Source organism: Lucilia sericata, unplaced genomic scaffold, assembly GCF_015586225.1.
Source record: "Lucilia sericata isolate MDLA Ls3-8-SP2 unplaced genomic scaffold, ASM1558622v1 Contig000448F_arrow, whole genome shotgun sequence".
Classification (NCBI taxonomy): domain Eukaryota; kingdom Metazoa; phylum Arthropoda; class Insecta; order Diptera; family Calliphoridae; genus Lucilia; species Lucilia sericata.
The window spans coordinates 250,380-268,618 of NW_023994463.1; the positions used below are offsets into that span (position 1 = coordinate 250,380).

At 30.6% G+C, this 18,239-nt stretch overlaps 1 protein-coding gene across 12 annotated transcripts in view; it reads left to right on the forward strand.

The window, feature by feature from the left end:
- Nucleotides 1-16,765, forward strand: part of LOC119604981 (cytosolic purine 5'-nucleotidase) — a 76,612-nt gene extending 59,847 nt beyond the window's left edge. For all 12 annotated transcript variants that reach the window (XM_037957912.1, XM_037957908.1, XM_037957913.1 and 9 more), the window contains 7 exons: nt 8,557-8,630; nt 8,695-8,908; nt 8,980-9,126; nt 14,857-14,977; nt 15,039-15,592; nt 15,677-16,118; nt 16,183-16,765. In XM_037957912.1, coding sequence (XP_037813840.1) covers nt 8,557-8,630; nt 8,695-8,908; nt 8,980-9,126; nt 14,857-14,977; nt 15,039-15,592; nt 15,677-16,118; nt 16,183-16,332 — 1,702 coding nt within the window. In that variant the 3' untranslated portion in view covers nt 16,333-16,765. The remainder of the gene's footprint in view (nt 1-8,556; nt 8,631-8,694; nt 8,909-8,979; nt 9,127-14,856; nt 14,978-15,038; nt 15,593-15,676; nt 16,119-16,182) is intronic.
- The last annotated feature ends 1,474 nt before the right edge of the window (nt 16,766-18,239 follow it).

Genomic DNA, 18,239 nt, shown 5'->3' on the forward strand with positions numbered 1-18,239 from the left:
TTCATGATTCTATGTTCAGCCGTTTGGGCTGTGCGATGATGAATCAGTCAGTCAGTAACGCTACTCTTTTATATATATAGAAGATTGTCTAATTATGTTATATTTTAAATAATAGATTAACTTCTGGGAAACCACCTGTTTAAAACCTTTATTTTGATAAGAAAATTCCGGTTAAAGTGATTCATTGTATTTATTTATGTTTTTGAAAGTATAGGAATATTGGAGAATTCTGGAGATCTTTTATGAAAAGACTTAAATCACGTTAACCTCCAAAATGTTAAATGGATAGTCAGACAGACGGACCTTCTCTGGTAAGCTTTGAAAGACCACGACTAACAACAAAATAGTAAAATGAACACGACATCCAAAATTTTTTCAAAAATAGATCGGGCAGTATATATTTGTAAAGAAAGCTTTTTATATTCTCATATAAAAAGCTCCTGTTTAAAGTCTGAGATCATAAACTTTAATAAAACCAGTTAAACTATGTAGGTAATCGATTAAAAGCCCAAAGTCCTCGGAAATTGTTCCTATTAACAAAAACATCATATTTGAAAAGGTCTTTCCTACGACTTTCATTTTTCATTTAATGAAAACCTTAATTTTACTTAAATAAAAAGAAAATATTGTCCAAATAACCATCTAAACCTCAGTGAAACCTTATTTTACAATACCTGCTTATAGGGCTCAATATACCAATTTCCTTTGTTTCAGTTTTATGTCTTTAAGACTTTTAAAAAAGCTTAAATGTAATTTGCACTGAAGCCTGTTTACTAAACGTAACAAAATGTCCTTTTGTACTTTAAACAGTCAACCCTTTTTTTACGATTTAAGCCAATAAAATATAACATTTAGATGAGTTAAGGGTTTAAATGTTTTTTTGTTGTAATTTTTTCTATTTTCCCCATTTGCATATTGTTTTTGGGGTAAAACTAATTTGTAAGAAATTAATTTTAATTGAAAACAGGATTTCTGTTGTTTTCTAAGAGTATTTTGAAAAGCTTTTTAGGTTTGTTTTTAAAGGTTCTTTTTTATATTTTTACTCGTATTAAGGATTTTTATTAAATTATTAATAATTCAATTTTAACAAGTAAGAAAGTATAGTTGAGCATGGCCAACTATATGATACCCAATATTTTCTGAATAAGGCTATGTATGGGGTCTATTGTCAAATGAAGTCCAGTGGCAGGATCAACAATGCTTTTTAGCATATTTAACATATTTATGAGCTCAAAAGCCCTATTCGGGGGATTAACTTACATGGGGGCTAGGAGTTATAATGAACCGATATGAACCATTTTTTATTAAAAAACAAGCATACGTGCCAAATTTCATCAAATAATCTTACAAATTGCGACCTGAACCTTGCCCACAAGCTTTACATGCTCAGCCAGCATACCGCACAGACAGACGGACAGACTCAGAAAATGATTCTTTGTGCGTTATTTGTAATTTATTTGACTTATTAAATAAATACTGAAGTCGAATTTTTGAACCATTTTAAGAAAATATTGGTAAATAGCTCTCAACAGCTCTCAATCGCTCTTACTTTCACACTCTCTCTCACACTTGTATAAAAATAAAAAGAAAGCCAATCTGAGAGCTCACTCCCTGCCGATGACTGGTGCAAAAAGAGATTTGTATAATAAACCAATGATACAAATTGTTAGACATTTATTCAGCATAAAGAATTGGTATCAGTCCTTTATAATGCGAAAAGAGTAATATTTAAGACCTTCTTATCTATTGACTTATCTACCAACTAGACTATGCACTGGTTTATTGAGTAATTTATAGACGATTCTGCAAACAAGTCTATTGCCTAGACTATGGACTAAACTAGACTAGTCTATTGTCAAGTGTATGGGCTACTCTATGGAATAGTACCTAGTTTTGACTACTCTATGGACTATTCTACTGAGGTGACTGTTGACACTTCTACAAACTAGTATATTGCCTAAACTATGGACTAGTCTATGGTCAATTGTATAAGCTACTCTATGGACTAGTATTTGGACTTTTGAAAACCACAATAGCACTTAGTACAAATGTCTACGATAGGAATAGATTGCATAATGGTGTGCAAAAATAATGACCTAATATATAGATTTTTGTTATCATATCATTCTTACATTCAGTTCAAAACTTTATATACTTAATCCAATAAATAATTTTTCCTTTACGGTTTTTTTAAAAGAAACGAGTCTATTAATTATAATAATTATTTGAAATTTGAATTTGCTATAATAGATTTTATTGTTCTCTGCAGTAAATGGCAGATAGCTCTCGACCCCCGATGGCTATATGTGACGACAACTGATTTACACACTTTAAGTTCTCTTTACAAACTACTCTTGTACCTTGTATGGAAAATAAAATTTTCATTTTCATAAAAAACAACAATTTTTTTTTTTCCTTAAAAAAAGTACATAAACAATTCTCTCATTAGCTACACAAGTCTAAAATAATATAAATCAACCTAAATTTTTAGGCTATAGTTTTCGCTCGTTTGGTGATGAAATGTCACAAATATTAAAATAAAAAGCACCAAAAACAGAACAAAGCTAATTACAACAGCGACCCTAATTTTCTTAGATTTTAACTTAATGATGATGAGACAATGCCCGACAGGACATTTGATGTAATTTATCATTTATTTACAAAAAAAAAAAATATTACTTAGCCTTTGGTTAAACAAAAATATTTTAGTAAACTAGTTAAATAGATTCTATTATTTGTTTTCTTTTTAACTAAAATAATAAAATGGTTTTTTATAACATAATGAGGTCAACCATAAAATTGTTAGCAGTTATAGTAACATATCCTTCCTCCTTTTTTTAGTTTTACACTGTTGGTGGTAACCAAATTGTGATTTGTTTCCCTAACATTTTTAACCAAAACAAAATAATAGAAACTGGGTAACCAGCACAGTTGTATGTTTAAGCATGTTGAGAAAAAAAAGCAGATCCCTGTTTTCATATTTTTATTTCTTTCCTTAAAGTTTTTTTTAGATTGAAATCTAAACATGTATATGACATTTTAACAGCAACAACCATGCAGCTATATGGTAATACATACATATAAACATTTTTTATGTAAAATGTTATGGAGTTTTAGAGTAATCTTTCTCCCCCAAAACATAAGCATGTTTTTTATAACATTTGTTGGTTTGTACAAAATGTAATTTAAAAGAATTATATTTTTTCGTTACTTTAGAACTGTCATTTTTTTTTTTTTTTTTTTTTTTTTTGCAAAACATTATTTTAAAGAACCGAAAAATATAAACCATTTTTTCTTATTAATCTAAATTATAGTGTAATTTTCTTCTTCGAAAAAGTTTTATTTATATAAAATGCTTAGACGTTTGCCATTTGAGGAGATTACTTAGAAGAAAATTCAACGCATATTTTATCAGTCTTTTGTATAAAAAGCAAAGTACTTTTTATAGACATCCTTAAAGGCGAATATAGGACAAGACAAAAATAAGAAATAGGAAGGTTAAATGTTTAATCACTTTTTTTTGTAAATAATGGAACCATTGTTGACACTTTGTTGTTTTTTCCCTCAAATCTGACGTTTTTGAAATGGCGATTGCCAAAAAAGTCTATAGTCTAGTCTATAATCTAATATATAGACTAATCTATAGTCTAATCTATAGTCTAGTCTATAGTCTAGTCTATAATCTAATATACAGTCTAATCTATAGTATAGTCTATAGTCTAGTCTATAGTCTAGTCTATAGTCCAGTCTATAGTCTAGTCTATAGTCTAGTCTATAGTCTAGTTTATAGTCTAGTCTATAGTCTAGTCTATAGTCTAGTCTATAGTGTAGTCTATAGTGTAGTCTATAGTGTAGTCTATAGTGTAGTCTATAGTCTAGTCTATAGTCTAGTCTATAGTCTAGTCTATAGTCTAGTCTATAGTCTAGTCTATAGTCTAGTCTATAGTCTAGTCTATAGTCTAGTTTATAGTCTAGTCTATAGTCTAGTCTATAGTGTAGTCTATAGTGTAGTCTATAGTCTAGTCTATAGTCTAGTCTATAGTCTAGTCTAGTCTATAGTCTAGTCTATAGTCTAGTCTATAGTCTAGTCTATAGTCTAGTCTATAGTCTAGTCTATAGTCTAGTCTATAGTCTAGTCTATAGTCTAGTCTATAGTCTAGTCTATTAGTCTAGTCTATAGTCTAGTCTATAGTCTAGTCTATAGTCTAGTCTATAGTCTAGTCTATAGTCTAGTCTATAGTCTAGTCTATAGTCTAGTCTATAGTCTAGTCTATAGTCTAGTCTATAGTCTAGTCTATAGTCTAGTCTATAGTCTAGTCTATAGTCTAGTCTATAGTCTAGTCTATAGTCTAGTCTATAGTCTAGTCTTTAGTCTAATCTATAGTCTAGTCTATAGTCTAGTCTATAGTCTAGTCTATAGTCTAGTCTATAGTCTGGGCTATAGTCTAGTCTATAGTCTAGTCTATAGTCTGGGCTATAGTCTAGGCTATAGTCTAGTCTATAGTCTGGGCTATAGTCTAGTTTATAATCTAGTCTATAGTCTAGTTTATAGTCTAGTCTATGGTCTAGTTTATAGTCTAGTTTATAGTCTAGTCTATGGTCTAGTTTACAGTCTAGTCTATAGTCTAATCTAAAGTCTAGTCTATATTCTAGTTTATAGTCTAGTCTATAGACTAGCTATAGTCTAGTCCATAGTCTAGCCTATAGTCTAGTCTATTATCTAGTCTATTATCTAGTCTATAGCCTAGTCTAGTGTATAGTCTAGGCTATAGTCTGGGCTATAGTCTAGGCTATAGTCTAGTCTATAGTCTAGGCTATAGTCTAGGCTATAGTCTAGTCTATAGTCTAGGCTATAGTCTAGGCTATAGTCTAGTCTATAGTCTAGCCTATAGTCTAGTCTATTGTCTAGCCTATAGTCTAGTCTATAGTCTAGCCTATAGTCTAGTCTATAGTCTAGTCTATAGTCTAGTCTAGTCTATAGTCTAGTCTATAGTAGTCTAGTCTAGTCTATAGTCTAGTCTATAGTCTAGTCTATAGTCTAGTCTATAGTCTAGTCTATAGTCTAGTCTATAGTCTAGTCTATAGTCTAGTCTATAGTCTAGTCTATAGTCTAGTCTATAGTCTAGTCTATAGTCTAGTCTATAGTCTAGTCTATAGTCTAGTCTATAGTCTAGTCTATAGTCTAGTCTATAGTCTAGTCTATAGTCTAGTCTATAGTCTAGTCTATAGTCTAGTCTATAGTCTAGTCTATAGTCTAGTCTATAGTCTAGTCTATAGTCGAGTTCTATAGTCTAGTCTAATAGTCTAGTCTATAGTCTAGTCTATAGTCTAGTCTATAGTCTAGTCTATAGTCTAGTCTATAGTCTAGTCTATAGTCTAGTCCTATAGTCTAGTCTATAGTCTAGTCTATAGTCGTAGTCTTAGTCTAGTCTATAGTCTAGTCTATAGTCCTAGTCTATAGTCTAGTCTATAGTCTAGTCTATAGTGCTAGTCTATAGTCTATAGTCTAGTCGTATAGGCTATCTATAGTCTAGTCTAGTAGTCTAGTCGGGTATAGTCTTGCTATAGTCTAGTCTATAGTCCTATTCTTAGTCTAGTCTATAGTCTAGTCTATAGTCTAGGCTATGCCTATACTAGTCTATAGTCTAGTCTATAGTCTAGTCTATAGTCTAGTCTATAGTCCTAGTCTATAGTCTAGTCTATAGTCTAGTCTATAGTCTAAGTCTAGTCTAGTCTATAGTCTAGTCTAGCTAGTCTATAGCTAGTCTCTAGTCTAGTCTATAGTCTAGTCTATAGTCTAGTCTATAGTCTAGTCGTTCCTAGTCTATAGTCTAGTCTATAGTCTAGTCTATAATCTAGTCTATAGTCTAGTCTATAGTCTAGTCTATAGTCTAGTCTATAGTCTAGGTCTATAGTCTAGTCTATAGTCTAGTTATAGTCTAGTCTATAGTCTAGTCTATAATCTAGTCTATAGTCTAGTCTATAGTCTAGTCTATAGTCTAGTATACAGTCTAGTTTATAGTCTAGTCTATAGTCTAGTCTATAATCTAGTCTATAGTCTAGTCTATAATCTAGTTCTATCAGTCTTAGTCTATAATCTAGTCTATAGTCTAGTCTATAGTCTAGTCTATAGTCTAGTCTCTAGTCTAGTCTATAGTCTAGTCTATAGTCTAGTCTATAGTCTAGTCTAGTCTATAGTCTAGTCTATAGTCTAGTCTATAGTCTAGTCTATAGTCTAGTCTATAGTCTAGTCTATAGTCTAGTCTATAGTCTAGTCTATAGTCTAGTCTATAGTCTAGTCTAGTCTAGTCTATAGTCTAGTCTATAGTCTAGTCTATAGTCTAGTCTATAGTCTAGTCTATAGTCTAGTCTATAGTCTAGTCTATAGTCTAGTCTATAGTCTAGTCTATAGTCTAGTCTATAGTCTAGTCTATAGTCTAGTCTATAGTCTAGTCTATAGTCTAGTCTATAGTCTAGTCTATAGTCTAGTCTATAGTCTAGTCTATAGTCTAGTCTATAGTCTAGTCTATAGTCTAGTCTATAGTCTAGTCTATAGTCTAGTCTATAGTCTAGTCTATAGTCTAGTCTATAGTCTAGTCTATAGTCTAGTCTATAGTCTAGTCTATAGTCTAGTCTATAGTCTAGTCTATAGTCTAGTCTATAGTCTAGTCTATAGTCTAGTCTATAGTCTAGTCTATAGTCTAGTCTATAGTCTAGTCTATAGTCTAGTCTATAGTCTAGTCTATAGTCTAGTCTATAGTCTAGTCTATAGTCTAGTCTAGTCTAGTCTAGTCTATAGTCTAGTCTATAGTCTAGTCTATAGTCTAGTCTATAGTCTAGTCTATAGTCTAGTCTATAGTCTAGTCTATAGTCTAGTCTATAGTCTAGTCTATAGTCTAGTCTATAGTCTAGTCTATAGTCTAGTCTATAGTCTAGTCTATAGTCTAGTCTGTAGTCTAGTCTATAGTCTAGTCTATAGTCTAGTCTATAGTCTAGTCTATAATCTAGTCTATAATCTAGTCTATAGTCTAGTCTATAGTCTAGTCTATAGTCTAGTCTATAGTCTAGTCTATAGTCTAGTCTATAGTCTAGTCTATAGTCTAGTCTATAGTCTAGTCTATAGTCTAGTCTATAGTCTAGTCTATAGTCTAGTCTATAGTCTAGTCTAGTCTAGTCTATAGTCTAGTCTATAGTCTAGTCTATAGTCTAGTCTATAGTCTAGTCTATAGTCTAGTCTATAGTCTAGTCTATAGTCTAGTCTATAGTCTAGTCTATAGTCTAGTCTATAGTCTAGTCTATAGTCTAGTCTATAGTCTAGTCTATAGTCTAGTCTATAGTCTAGTCTATAGTCTAGTCTATAGTCTAGTCTATAGTCTAGTCTATAGTCTAGTCTATAGTCTAGTCTATAGTCTAGTCTATAGTCTAGTCTATAGTCTAGTCTATAGTCTAGTCTATAGTCTAGTCTATAGTCTAGTCTATAGTCTAGTCTATAGTCTAGTCTATAGTCTAGTCTATAGTCTAGTCTATAGTCAGTCTATAGTCTAGTCTATAGTCTAGTCTATAGTCTAGTCTATAATCTAGTCTATAGTCTAGTCTATAGTCTAGTCTATAGTCTAGTCTATAGTCTAGTCTATAGTCTAGTCTATAGTCTAGTCTATAGTCTAGTCTATAGTCTAGTCTATAGTCTAGTCTATAGTCTAGTCTATAGTCTAGTCTATAGTCTAGTCTATAGCCTAGTCTATGGTCTAGTCTTTAGTCTAGTATATGGTCTAGTCTATAGTCTAGCTGATAGTCTAGACTATAATCTAGTCTATAATCTAGTCTATAGTCTAGTCTATAGTTTATTCTAGTATCTATTTTATAAACTGTTATATAGTCTAGTCCATAGAATAGACTATAATCTAGTCTATAGTCTACTTTATAATCTAGTCTAATATCTCCCCTATAGTCTAGTCTATAGTCTACTGCCTTATGAAATGGGTGCCATGAGTAATGGCGACATTACTAGTTTTAATTGTTGTACTTTCGGCATCCGTTCTAAAACTAGTAATTCTAAATTTTTGTTCAAATTTTTATTTTTCTTATTCTTTTCTATTCTTATGTTAGAATTATTTCTTAATGACATTTTTTCCTTATTTCACTAAGATCCAAATCTATGTGTAAAAACTTTCTATAAAACTAATTAATAAACTTTAGTGAATTTACAAAATATTGCAAATTTAATATTATTTTGTTTTTTTAAACTGATAAACTAATTAACCTTTTAGAAAAAAATATACACTACTGATTACAATAAACAAAACAAACAAAATCACACGTCGTATCCATACATTTCATTAACACTAGACAATAAATTGACGTCTTAGTTATTTAAGAGATAATGCAAAAATCAAATTTTAATCATTAAAAGTTAATCAAATACAAGATTTGTTTAAACAAAACAACTTAAAATAGGCTTTCAAATAAAACAAAATATTAAATTATAATTATATTAAACAAACAGCCTTAAACTATGCAATGATGTTAATTAAATTTTTTCCGTCTTTTTAATTACAGAATCTTTGTTAATCGTTCGTTACATTTGGAAAATATTAAATTCTATGGCTTCGATATGGATTATACTTTGGCTGGTAAGTTATGCAGATAATAAACTATTTAATTAAATGTTTGTAAAATCAAAAATTCTTTTTATAGAATATAAATCTCCCCAGTATGAACAATTGGGTTTCGATTTGGTCAAAGAACGTTTGGTTAGCATGGGCTATCCCAAAGAAATCATGCAATTCGAATATGATCCCTCATTTCCCATACGTGGTCTTTGGTTTGATACTTTATACGGCAATCTCTTGAAAGTCGATGCTTATGGCAATATTTTAGTTTGTTGTCATGGTTTTGAATTTCTTAAACAGTAAGTTTGTTATGGGAATTTTCTCTTTATATTATAAATAACATTCATTTTTAATTTGTTTTTTATTGCAGTTCTCAAGTTTATGAGTTGTATCCAAATAAGTTTTTAAAATTAGATGAATCACGTGTTTATGTTTTGAATACTCTTTTCAATTTACCTGAAACTTATTTACTGGCCTGTTTAGTGGATTTCTTTACAAATAGTTCGGTGTACACAGAGTAAGTTTAAATTTTAAATGATTTATTAAATTTGTTGCTTTTAACCAGACCTGGGATAAATGCATTAAATGTGTTAATGCATTAACAATTTTTTCTACATTAAAAAAAATTAATGTTAATGCAAGTTTATTGCATTAACATTAACATTTAATACATTTAATTTGCATTAACATTAAATAATTTTAAATTTAATGCATTAATTTTACATTAACATTAAATATTTGTGAAATTAATGCATTCATTTTCCTTTAACATTAAATAATAAATAATAAAATTAATGCATTAATTTTCCATTAACATTAATGTATAAAATAATTTATAAAAATAAGAATACAGCGCTAAAGACCTCGGTCTAACTAAATTCAAGTAAAATTGAATGTGTTAAAGTCCTTTCTAATAAGTCCTATACTCGATAATACATATTAGAAGAATAGTATCACTTCCCAGATATTCCATTTTTAGTTTATTTTGTTAAAGTCCTTTCTAATAAGTCCTATACTCGATAATACATATTAGAAGAATAATATCATAATATTTTGTCTGTGGAATCTTATATAAATATCATATTTAAAACACACAAGTTATTAGAAAGGACTTTAACCTATTTAATTTTAGTTGTTTAGTTAGATCGAGGTCTTTTGAGCTGTATTTTTATTTATGTTTATCAATTTTTATATATATTAACTAGCTATACCCAGTGTGCTTTGCTACCCTAAAAGGAATATGTATAAATAAATACCAGATTTATTATATGTTACATATAAAAGATGTCAAGCAAATTATTGCAAGTTCGCCAGTTTCTATCTATCGCCAATTTCTATCTATCTACAAAAAATTTGAATAATACAAGAGTTTCCAAGATGCACGAAATTTTGTATTTAATTCATATATGTGGTGCCAAGCCCCCCATTGAAAGTCCGCCCGTTATTCTCTAAATGTTCACATGAATGTCAAAGTTCTTCATGTAAAATTTTAAGATTCTAGCTCTAATAGTTTCTCAGATATACGAATTTAATTCATGTGGGGGCTTCAAGCCCCCCGGATGAAAGTCCGCCCTTTTTCCTCCAAAATATTCAGATGATTATTAAAATAATTTGTTCAAAATTTGAAGAATCTAGTTCTATTAGTTTCCCAGATAAACGAAATTTTGTATTTAATTCATATGGGAGGTACCAAGTAACCCATTGGAAGTCCGCCCGTTATATTCTAAATGTTCAGGTGAATGTCAAAGTTCTTCAAGTAAAATTTAATGATTCTAGCTCTAATTGTTTCTCAGATATACGAATTTTTCTATTTTATTCATATGGGGGCTCCAAGCCCCCCTAGATGAAAGTCCGCTCTTTTTTCCTTAAAAATGTTCAGATGAATGTTAAAGTTCTTCGTGCAAAATTTTAAGAATTTAGTTCTATTAGTTTCCCAGATAAACAAATTTTTGTTTTTAATTAATATGGGAGGTGCCGCTCCCCTCATGGGTAGTCCGCCAATTTTTTACCCAAAATGTTTATATGGATGTTAAAGTTCTTTGTGCAAAATTTTAAGAATTTAGTTCTATTAGTTTCCCAGATAAACGAATTTTTGTATTTAATTAATATGGGAGGTGCCGCTCCCCTCATGGGTAGTCCGCCAATTTATTACCCAAAATGTTTATACGGATGTTAAAGTTCTTCGTGCTAAATTTTAAGAATTTAGTTCTATTAGTTTCCCAGATAAACGAATTTTTGTATTTAATTTATATGGGAGGTACCACGCCCCCTAATGCTAGTCCGCCTACTTTTTGTCCTAAATGATCATATTGACACTAAAGTGGCTCCGACAAAATTTGAGGACTCTAACTGTTATATTATCTAAAATATACGGATTTTATATTTTCTTAATGTGGGCGTGGCTCATCGCCCACTTGAAATTTCGAAATAAAAAGTAGCCTATTACCTATTCCAGACATGCAGGAATATGCTGTGAAAATTTCAAGAAAATCGGTTCAGCCGTTTAGTAGTCTATAACGTTCAAACATACAAACATACAAACAAACACACATTCATTTTTATATATATAGATGTTAATGGAATGTTAATGTATTAATTTTATTGCTTATTTAATGTTAATGTAAAACTAATGCACTAAATTCAGATATATTTAATGTTAATGCAAAATTAATGCATTAATTTCAAAAATATTTAATGTTAATGTAAAATTAATGCATTAAATTCAAAAATATTTAATGTTAATGGAAATTTAATGCATTAAATTTTAAAAATTTAATGTTAATGCAATATTTTTTACATTAAATTAATTTTTTTTTTAATTTAATGTTAATGCAATATTTTTTACATTAAATTAATTTTTTTTTAATTTAATGTTAATGCAAAATTAATGGAAATCGCCCAGGTCTGCTTTTAACCCCACTAAAATTTTGAGATTACAAAAGCAATATATATGTATGAGAAGTTAGATAAGAAGTGTTGGCATTTTGACATTTTTCCTGTCAAATCTGCGGTTTTTGATAGCAATTGCGAGGAAAATTTGCGTTTTAGCGGAAAATTTAGAGACTATCAATGAGCGCTTGTGTCTAGTCTATTGCCTAGTCTATAGTCTAGTCTATAGCCTAGTCTATAGTCTAGTCTATAGCCTGGTCTATAGCCTGGTCTATAGCCTAGTCTATGGTCTAGTCTATGGTCTAGTCTATGGTCTAGTCTATAGTCTAGTATATAGTCTAGTCTATAGTCTAGTCTATAGTCTAGTCTATAGTCTAGTCTATAGTCTAGTATATAGTCTAGTCTATAGTCTAGTCTATAGTCTAGTCTATAGTCTAGTCTATAGTCTAGTCTATAGTCTAGTCTATAGTCTAGTCTATAGTCTAGTCTATAGCCTAGTCTATAGCCTAGTCTATAGCCTAGTCTATAGTCTAGTCTATAGTCTAGTCTATAGTCTAGTCTATAGTCTAGTCTATAGTCTAGTCTATAGTCTAGTCTATAGTCTAGTCTATAGTCTAGTCTATAGTCTAGTCTATAGTCTAGTCTATAGTCTAGTCTATAGTCTAGTCTATAGTCTAGTCTATAGTCTAGTCTATAGTCTAGTCTATAGTCTAGTCTATAGTCTAGTCTATAGTCTAGTCTATAGTCTAGTCTATAGTCTAGTCTATAGTCTAGTCTATAGTCTAGTCTATAGTCTAGTCTATAGTCTAGTCTATAGTCTAGTCTATAGTCTAGTCTATAGTCTAGTCTATAGTCTAGTCTATAGTCTAGTCTATAGTCTAGTCTATAGTCTAGTCTATAGTTAGTCTATAGTCTAGTCTATAGTCTAGTCTATAGTCTAGTCTATAGTCTAGTCTATAGTAGTCTATAGTCTAGTCTATAGTCTAGGTCTATAGTCTAGTCTATAGTCTAGTCTATAGTCTAGTCTATAGTCTAGTCTATAGTCTAGTCTATAGTCTAGTCTATAGTCTAGTCTATAGTCTAGTCTATAGTCTAGTCTATAGTCTAGTCTATAGTCTAGTCTATAGTCTAGTCTATAGTCTAGTCTATAGTCTAGTCTATAGTCTAGTCTATAGTCTAGTCTATAGTCTAGTCTATAGTCTAGTCTATAGTCTAGTCTATAGTCTAGTATAGTCTAGTCTATAGTCTAGTCTATAGTCTAGTCTATAGTCTAGTCTATAGTCTAGTCTATAGTCTAGTCTATAGTCTAGTCTATAGTCTAGTCTATAGTCTAGTCTATAGTCTAGTCTATAGTCTAGTCTATAGTCTAGTCTATAGTCTAGTCTATAGTCTAGTCTATAGTCTAGTCTATAGTCTAGTCTATAGTCTAGTCTATAGTCTAGTCTATAGTCTAGTCTATAGTCTAGTCTATAGTCTAGTCTATAGTCTAGTCTATAGTCTAGTCTATAGTCTAGTCTATAGTCTAGTCTATAGTCTAGTCTATATATAGTCTAGTCTATAGTCTAGTCTATAGTCTAGTCTATAGTCTAGTCTAGTCTATAGTCTAGTCTATAGTCTAGTCTATAGTCTAGTCTATAGTCTAGTCTATAGTCTAGTCTATAGTCTAGTCTATAGTCTAGTCTATAGTCTAGTCTACAGTCTATTCTATAGTCTAGTCTATACTCTAGTCTATAGTCTAGTCTACAGTTTATTCTATAGTCTAGTATATAGTCGTGACTATTATCTAGTCTATAGTCTTGTATATAGTCTAGTTTAAAGTCTTTATTAGTTTAGTATATAGTCTAGTATATGGTCTAGTTTACAGTTTAGTCTATAGTCTAGTATATAGTCTAGTAAATGGTCAATAGTGTAGTCTATAATCTAATCTATAGGCTAGTCTACTGGATAGTCTGTAGTCTAGTATATTCTATAGTATATTCTTTATTCTATTCTATAGTCTATTTTATAGTCCAGTTTATAGTCTAGTCTATAGTCTAGTCTACAGTCTAGTCTATAGTCTATTTTATAGTCTAGATAGAGTTTTCTTTTTCGGCTTTGGGCCGATTATTTTGTTTCTCTTTCTTTTCGACATTTATTTCCTTTTCCCCTTTTCCTTAAACAACATATGACCGCAATATATAGCGTAAACAATACAAATTTCAGAATAAACAAAAAATTTTGCTTTCATTTGCTATTAAGGTGTATAACAATAAAAGTTGAAAGGTCAATAGAAAAGAAATAATAAATAAGTTTAAATTCAATCTTAAACTGATTTATTTCCTTAGATCTTAAGCTTATTTATAAGTCTAATAAAGTAACATGTTAGTGATACTTTTTGTTTGTTTGCTTCATTTCTTGTCCATTGTTAATTTCATAGGAAATTTATAGGTATTTCTAATAGAATCCAAAGTTATGTATACAAGACAATTATTATGGTCAATGATTTTTTAAGCTTTACAAAGAACGTAATGTATTTATTTTATATTAATAAAGCATAAGGCGCTTTATTATAAAATTTATTCCCGCAAAAAACGGTCTTAATAAATTTTGGGTTAATTTCTAGGAAATACATTTCTTAAGTTTAAAACATCCTGTAAAAATTTAATTATATTTTTTTTAATACTTAACACTTAAATTATGCCAATAAGTTTGGAAATCATTAAATGACAGCAGTTTTGGTAATAGCAATTTCTTAACGGGTAAACATAAAATTAAATAATAAACATTTAATTAGCGAATTCTTTAATAAGTATTTAAGAGCCTGTTGTTTCTGTATTCATTTTCTTTTATAACAAAGTCTTTTGTTTTCTTTTTAAGACACTTTCTTTGTTTTTTAAGACAACATAATAATTCATTATTACATTTTTATTGTTATTGCGCGAAGTATCTTTTGTTTTTATATTATTCTGTTAACAAATACTTTTAACAATAATGTTGAAACACAAGCGTCTTTGAAAAATTATAAAACAATTCTCTTTTAAAAGTTATTGTTTTTGTAATACCCATCTATAGAATTTAGAAAAGCCTTTCTACAGCAAAGTAATAACATTTTAGTTGATTGTTTATTGTTAAGCATTTGAAATTTGTGAACATTTTTAGGGATTTTTTTTAATAATTTTAATTTCCTAAAAACTATGTTCATGTAGAATATAAAAGTGTGTATAATTTGTATACCCTTCCTGAGAAGTAGAAGGATCCGACGATTAAGCTATATCCGTTTATCTGTCTGCCTGATTTGGCTTTATACTTCTCTATTGTCTTATTTATATTATTCAAAGAAAAATTCTTTAATATCTAAAATTATTTATTCTTTCCACAGAGATCGCACTGGTGTTAAAGCTGGTGAATTATTTATGTCTTTCAATTCCATATTCCAAGATGTTCGCCGTGCTGTAGACTGGGTTCACATACAGGGTGATTTAAAGAAACGAACTGTAGAGGTAAGTTTTAAACGAATTCAATTGTTCCAATCACTTTCCATAAACAATTTTTACTTTACAGAACCTCGATTACTATGTCAAAAAAGATCCACGTCTACCCATGGTCTTGGCACGCATACGCGAATCGGGCGCCAAAGTTTTCTTACTCACCAACAGCGATTACAATTTCACCAATAAAATTATGAATTACATTTTCGATTTTCCACATGGCGCTAAGCCCGAAGAACCTCATCGTGATTGGAAAACTTATTTCGATGTTATTGTAGTGGATGCCCGCAAACCTTTGTTCTTTGGCGAAGGTACTATTTTGCGTCAGGTTGATACTGAAACGGGAGCTTTGAAAATTGGTACCCACATTGGTCCCTTACAACCGGGACAAGTTTATTCGGGTGGTTCTTGTGAGGTTTTTACGAATTTCATTAATGCCAAGGGTAAAGATGTTTTATATATTGGTGATCATATCTTTGGTGATATATTGAAGTCGAAAAAGATTCGTGGTTGGCGTACATTTTTGGTGGTGCCTGAATTGGTGCAGGAATTACATGTGTGGACTGATAAGTGTCAATTTTTCGCTGAATTACAGCAATTGGATTGTCAATTAGGTGAAATGTATAAGTAAGTGTTAAGGATACCGTTTCTGGCTACAAATATGAATCTTTAATTTGATCGTTTATTAATATCATTTGCTTACGCTTGCAGAAATCTCGATTCGAGCACTAAAGAAAAACCCGACATTTCCAAATTGCGCGCTTCCATACGCGATGTTACCCATAAAATGGACATGGCTTATGGTATGATGGGTTCGCTATTCCGTTCCGGTTCTAGACAGACATTCTTCTCCAGTCAAGTGGTCAGATATGCTGATTTATATGCTGCCACTTTCTTGAATTTCATTTATTATCCATTCTCCTATATGTTCCGTGCACCGGCCATGCTCTTACCTCACGAATCGACAGTGGCTCATGAGCAAAGATTCCAAATAGAAACTCCCATGATACAGAGAGGCAGAGGTAAAGCTGAATCGAATACAACAGTTGCAACCAGTAACAGCTCGTTGACTGAAAGCAAAATTACGGAATATGTAGCGGCAGCTAAGGCAGCACAAACAGATGTAGCCAGTAAAGTTGAAGCAGAAGAAAAGGTGAGTAAAATAAACTTTATGTTTTGGAAAATAAAGTACTTAACTATTTCCTTTTAAATTTTAGCCCGTTACTGTGCCTCATACCCGCCCCAGTACACCACGTACGGTTACCCATACCCACGATGAAGATTATTCAGAAGAAGAATCCGATCCCAATAACAAAAGTGACGGTGAAAATGGCCAAGATGTCGAGCCAGAAGAAACCAAAAATTAATTCACAAGCAAGTCTTTTGCAAATTGCAAAGGGATTAAAAAGTTTAGCTGGTTGAACCAGCTTCATTTATTTTCCAAAAACAACCAACAAAATAATTATTAATTACCCATGTTATATAACCATGTTTATTAGGAATTTTTTTGAAACTGAAAAGATTTTAATGTTTTATTAACGATTTTATTATTACTATATGTATGTTATATGTATCTACTATATCTATGTACTATATATATACTTTTTTATTTTATTAGAACTTTTTTTGTATTGTTTTATCTTTTTTAATTTATGTTAATTTTTTAGGTTTTATCTTAAAATTAAAAACCAAAAAAAAAAAAAAAAGAAACAAAAAGAAATCGTTGATAACTTTTACACATGTAGAGCTTGACATTTAATAACTAATAAAAAAAGGTATATTTAAAATTATATAAACAAATATGGTGGATAAGTGTTTTTTTTTTAATAGTTCTTAGATCAGGAGATTCACATTAGTAGAGTTTTTAAATCGTTTGCAAGAAACCTCGATAAACTATTTTTGAATTAAAAGTTTATCTAAAACATCGTCAATCATCTTCATATTAGAAAAAAATCCTCTAAACAATGGAACTCATGCAGCATTTGTCGATTCTTTAATATAGGGAAAGTACGAAACTTTAAAGAACTACTTAATAGGGTTCTATAGTTGAAACGAAAAGTCGACTTTTCGACTTTTTGCATTTAGTTAAAAGTCGACTTTTCGACCTTTCGACTTTTTCCATTTTATGAAAAGTCGATTTTTCGACTTTTCGACCTTTTTCATTCATTTAAAAGTCGACTTTTAGACTTTTCGACTTTTAGTATTATATAAATGGTCGACTTTTCGACTTTTTCCGACTTTTTCCGACTTTTTTCGACTTTTTTCGACTTTTCGACTTTTTTCGACTTTTTTCGACTTTTCGACTTTTTCCGACTTTTTTCGACTTTTCGACTTTTTCGACTTTTCGATTTTTTACGACTTTTTACGACTTTTTGACTATTTTCGACTTATTTCGACTTTTTTTCGACTTTTTTCGACTATTTTTTTACTTTTTTCGAGTTTTTCCGACTATTTTAGAGTTTTTGACCTCTTTTCCACTTTTTTAAAATTTTCGACTATTTTCGACTTTTTCCGACTTTTCGACTTATCGACTTTTTTCGACTTTTCGACTTTTTTCGACTTTTCGACTTTTTTCGACTTATCGACTTTTTTCGACTTTTCGACTTTTTTCGACTTTTATTTACAAAGTCGACTTTTCGACTTTTTTCATAGACGATAGTCGAGTTATCGACTTTTTTGGAACAAAATAGTCGACTTCGACTTTTCGACAAAAAGTCGATTGTTCGATTATTCGAAAGTCGATTTATAGAACCCTACTACTTAAGTGTGAAGTCAGTGTTGCTGAGTTGACAATTCTTGGTCGTTGTTCGTCATTATATACATATGTATATGGACTAGGGTGGGTAAAAGAGTTGTAAATTGAATTTTCAAACGCGAATATCTTAAAATGATACCGACTAGTAGGGTTCTACAGTTGAAACGAAAAGTCGACTTTTCGACTTTTTTCATTTAGTTAAAAGTCGACTTTTCGACTTCGACTTTTTCCGACTTTTTTCGACTTTTCGACTTTTTACGACTTTTTTCGACTTTTTCCGACTTTTTTCGACTTTTCGACTTTTTACGACTTTTCGACTTTCTTCGACTTTTTTCGACTTTATTCGACTTTTTTCGACTTATCGACTTATCGACTTTTTTCGACTTTTCGACTTTCAGACTTTTCGGCTTTTTTGACTTTTATTCACAAAGTCGACTTTTCGACTTTTTTCACAGACGATAGTCGAGTTATCGACTTTTTTGGAACAAAATAGTCGAAAAGTCGAAGTCGATTATTCGA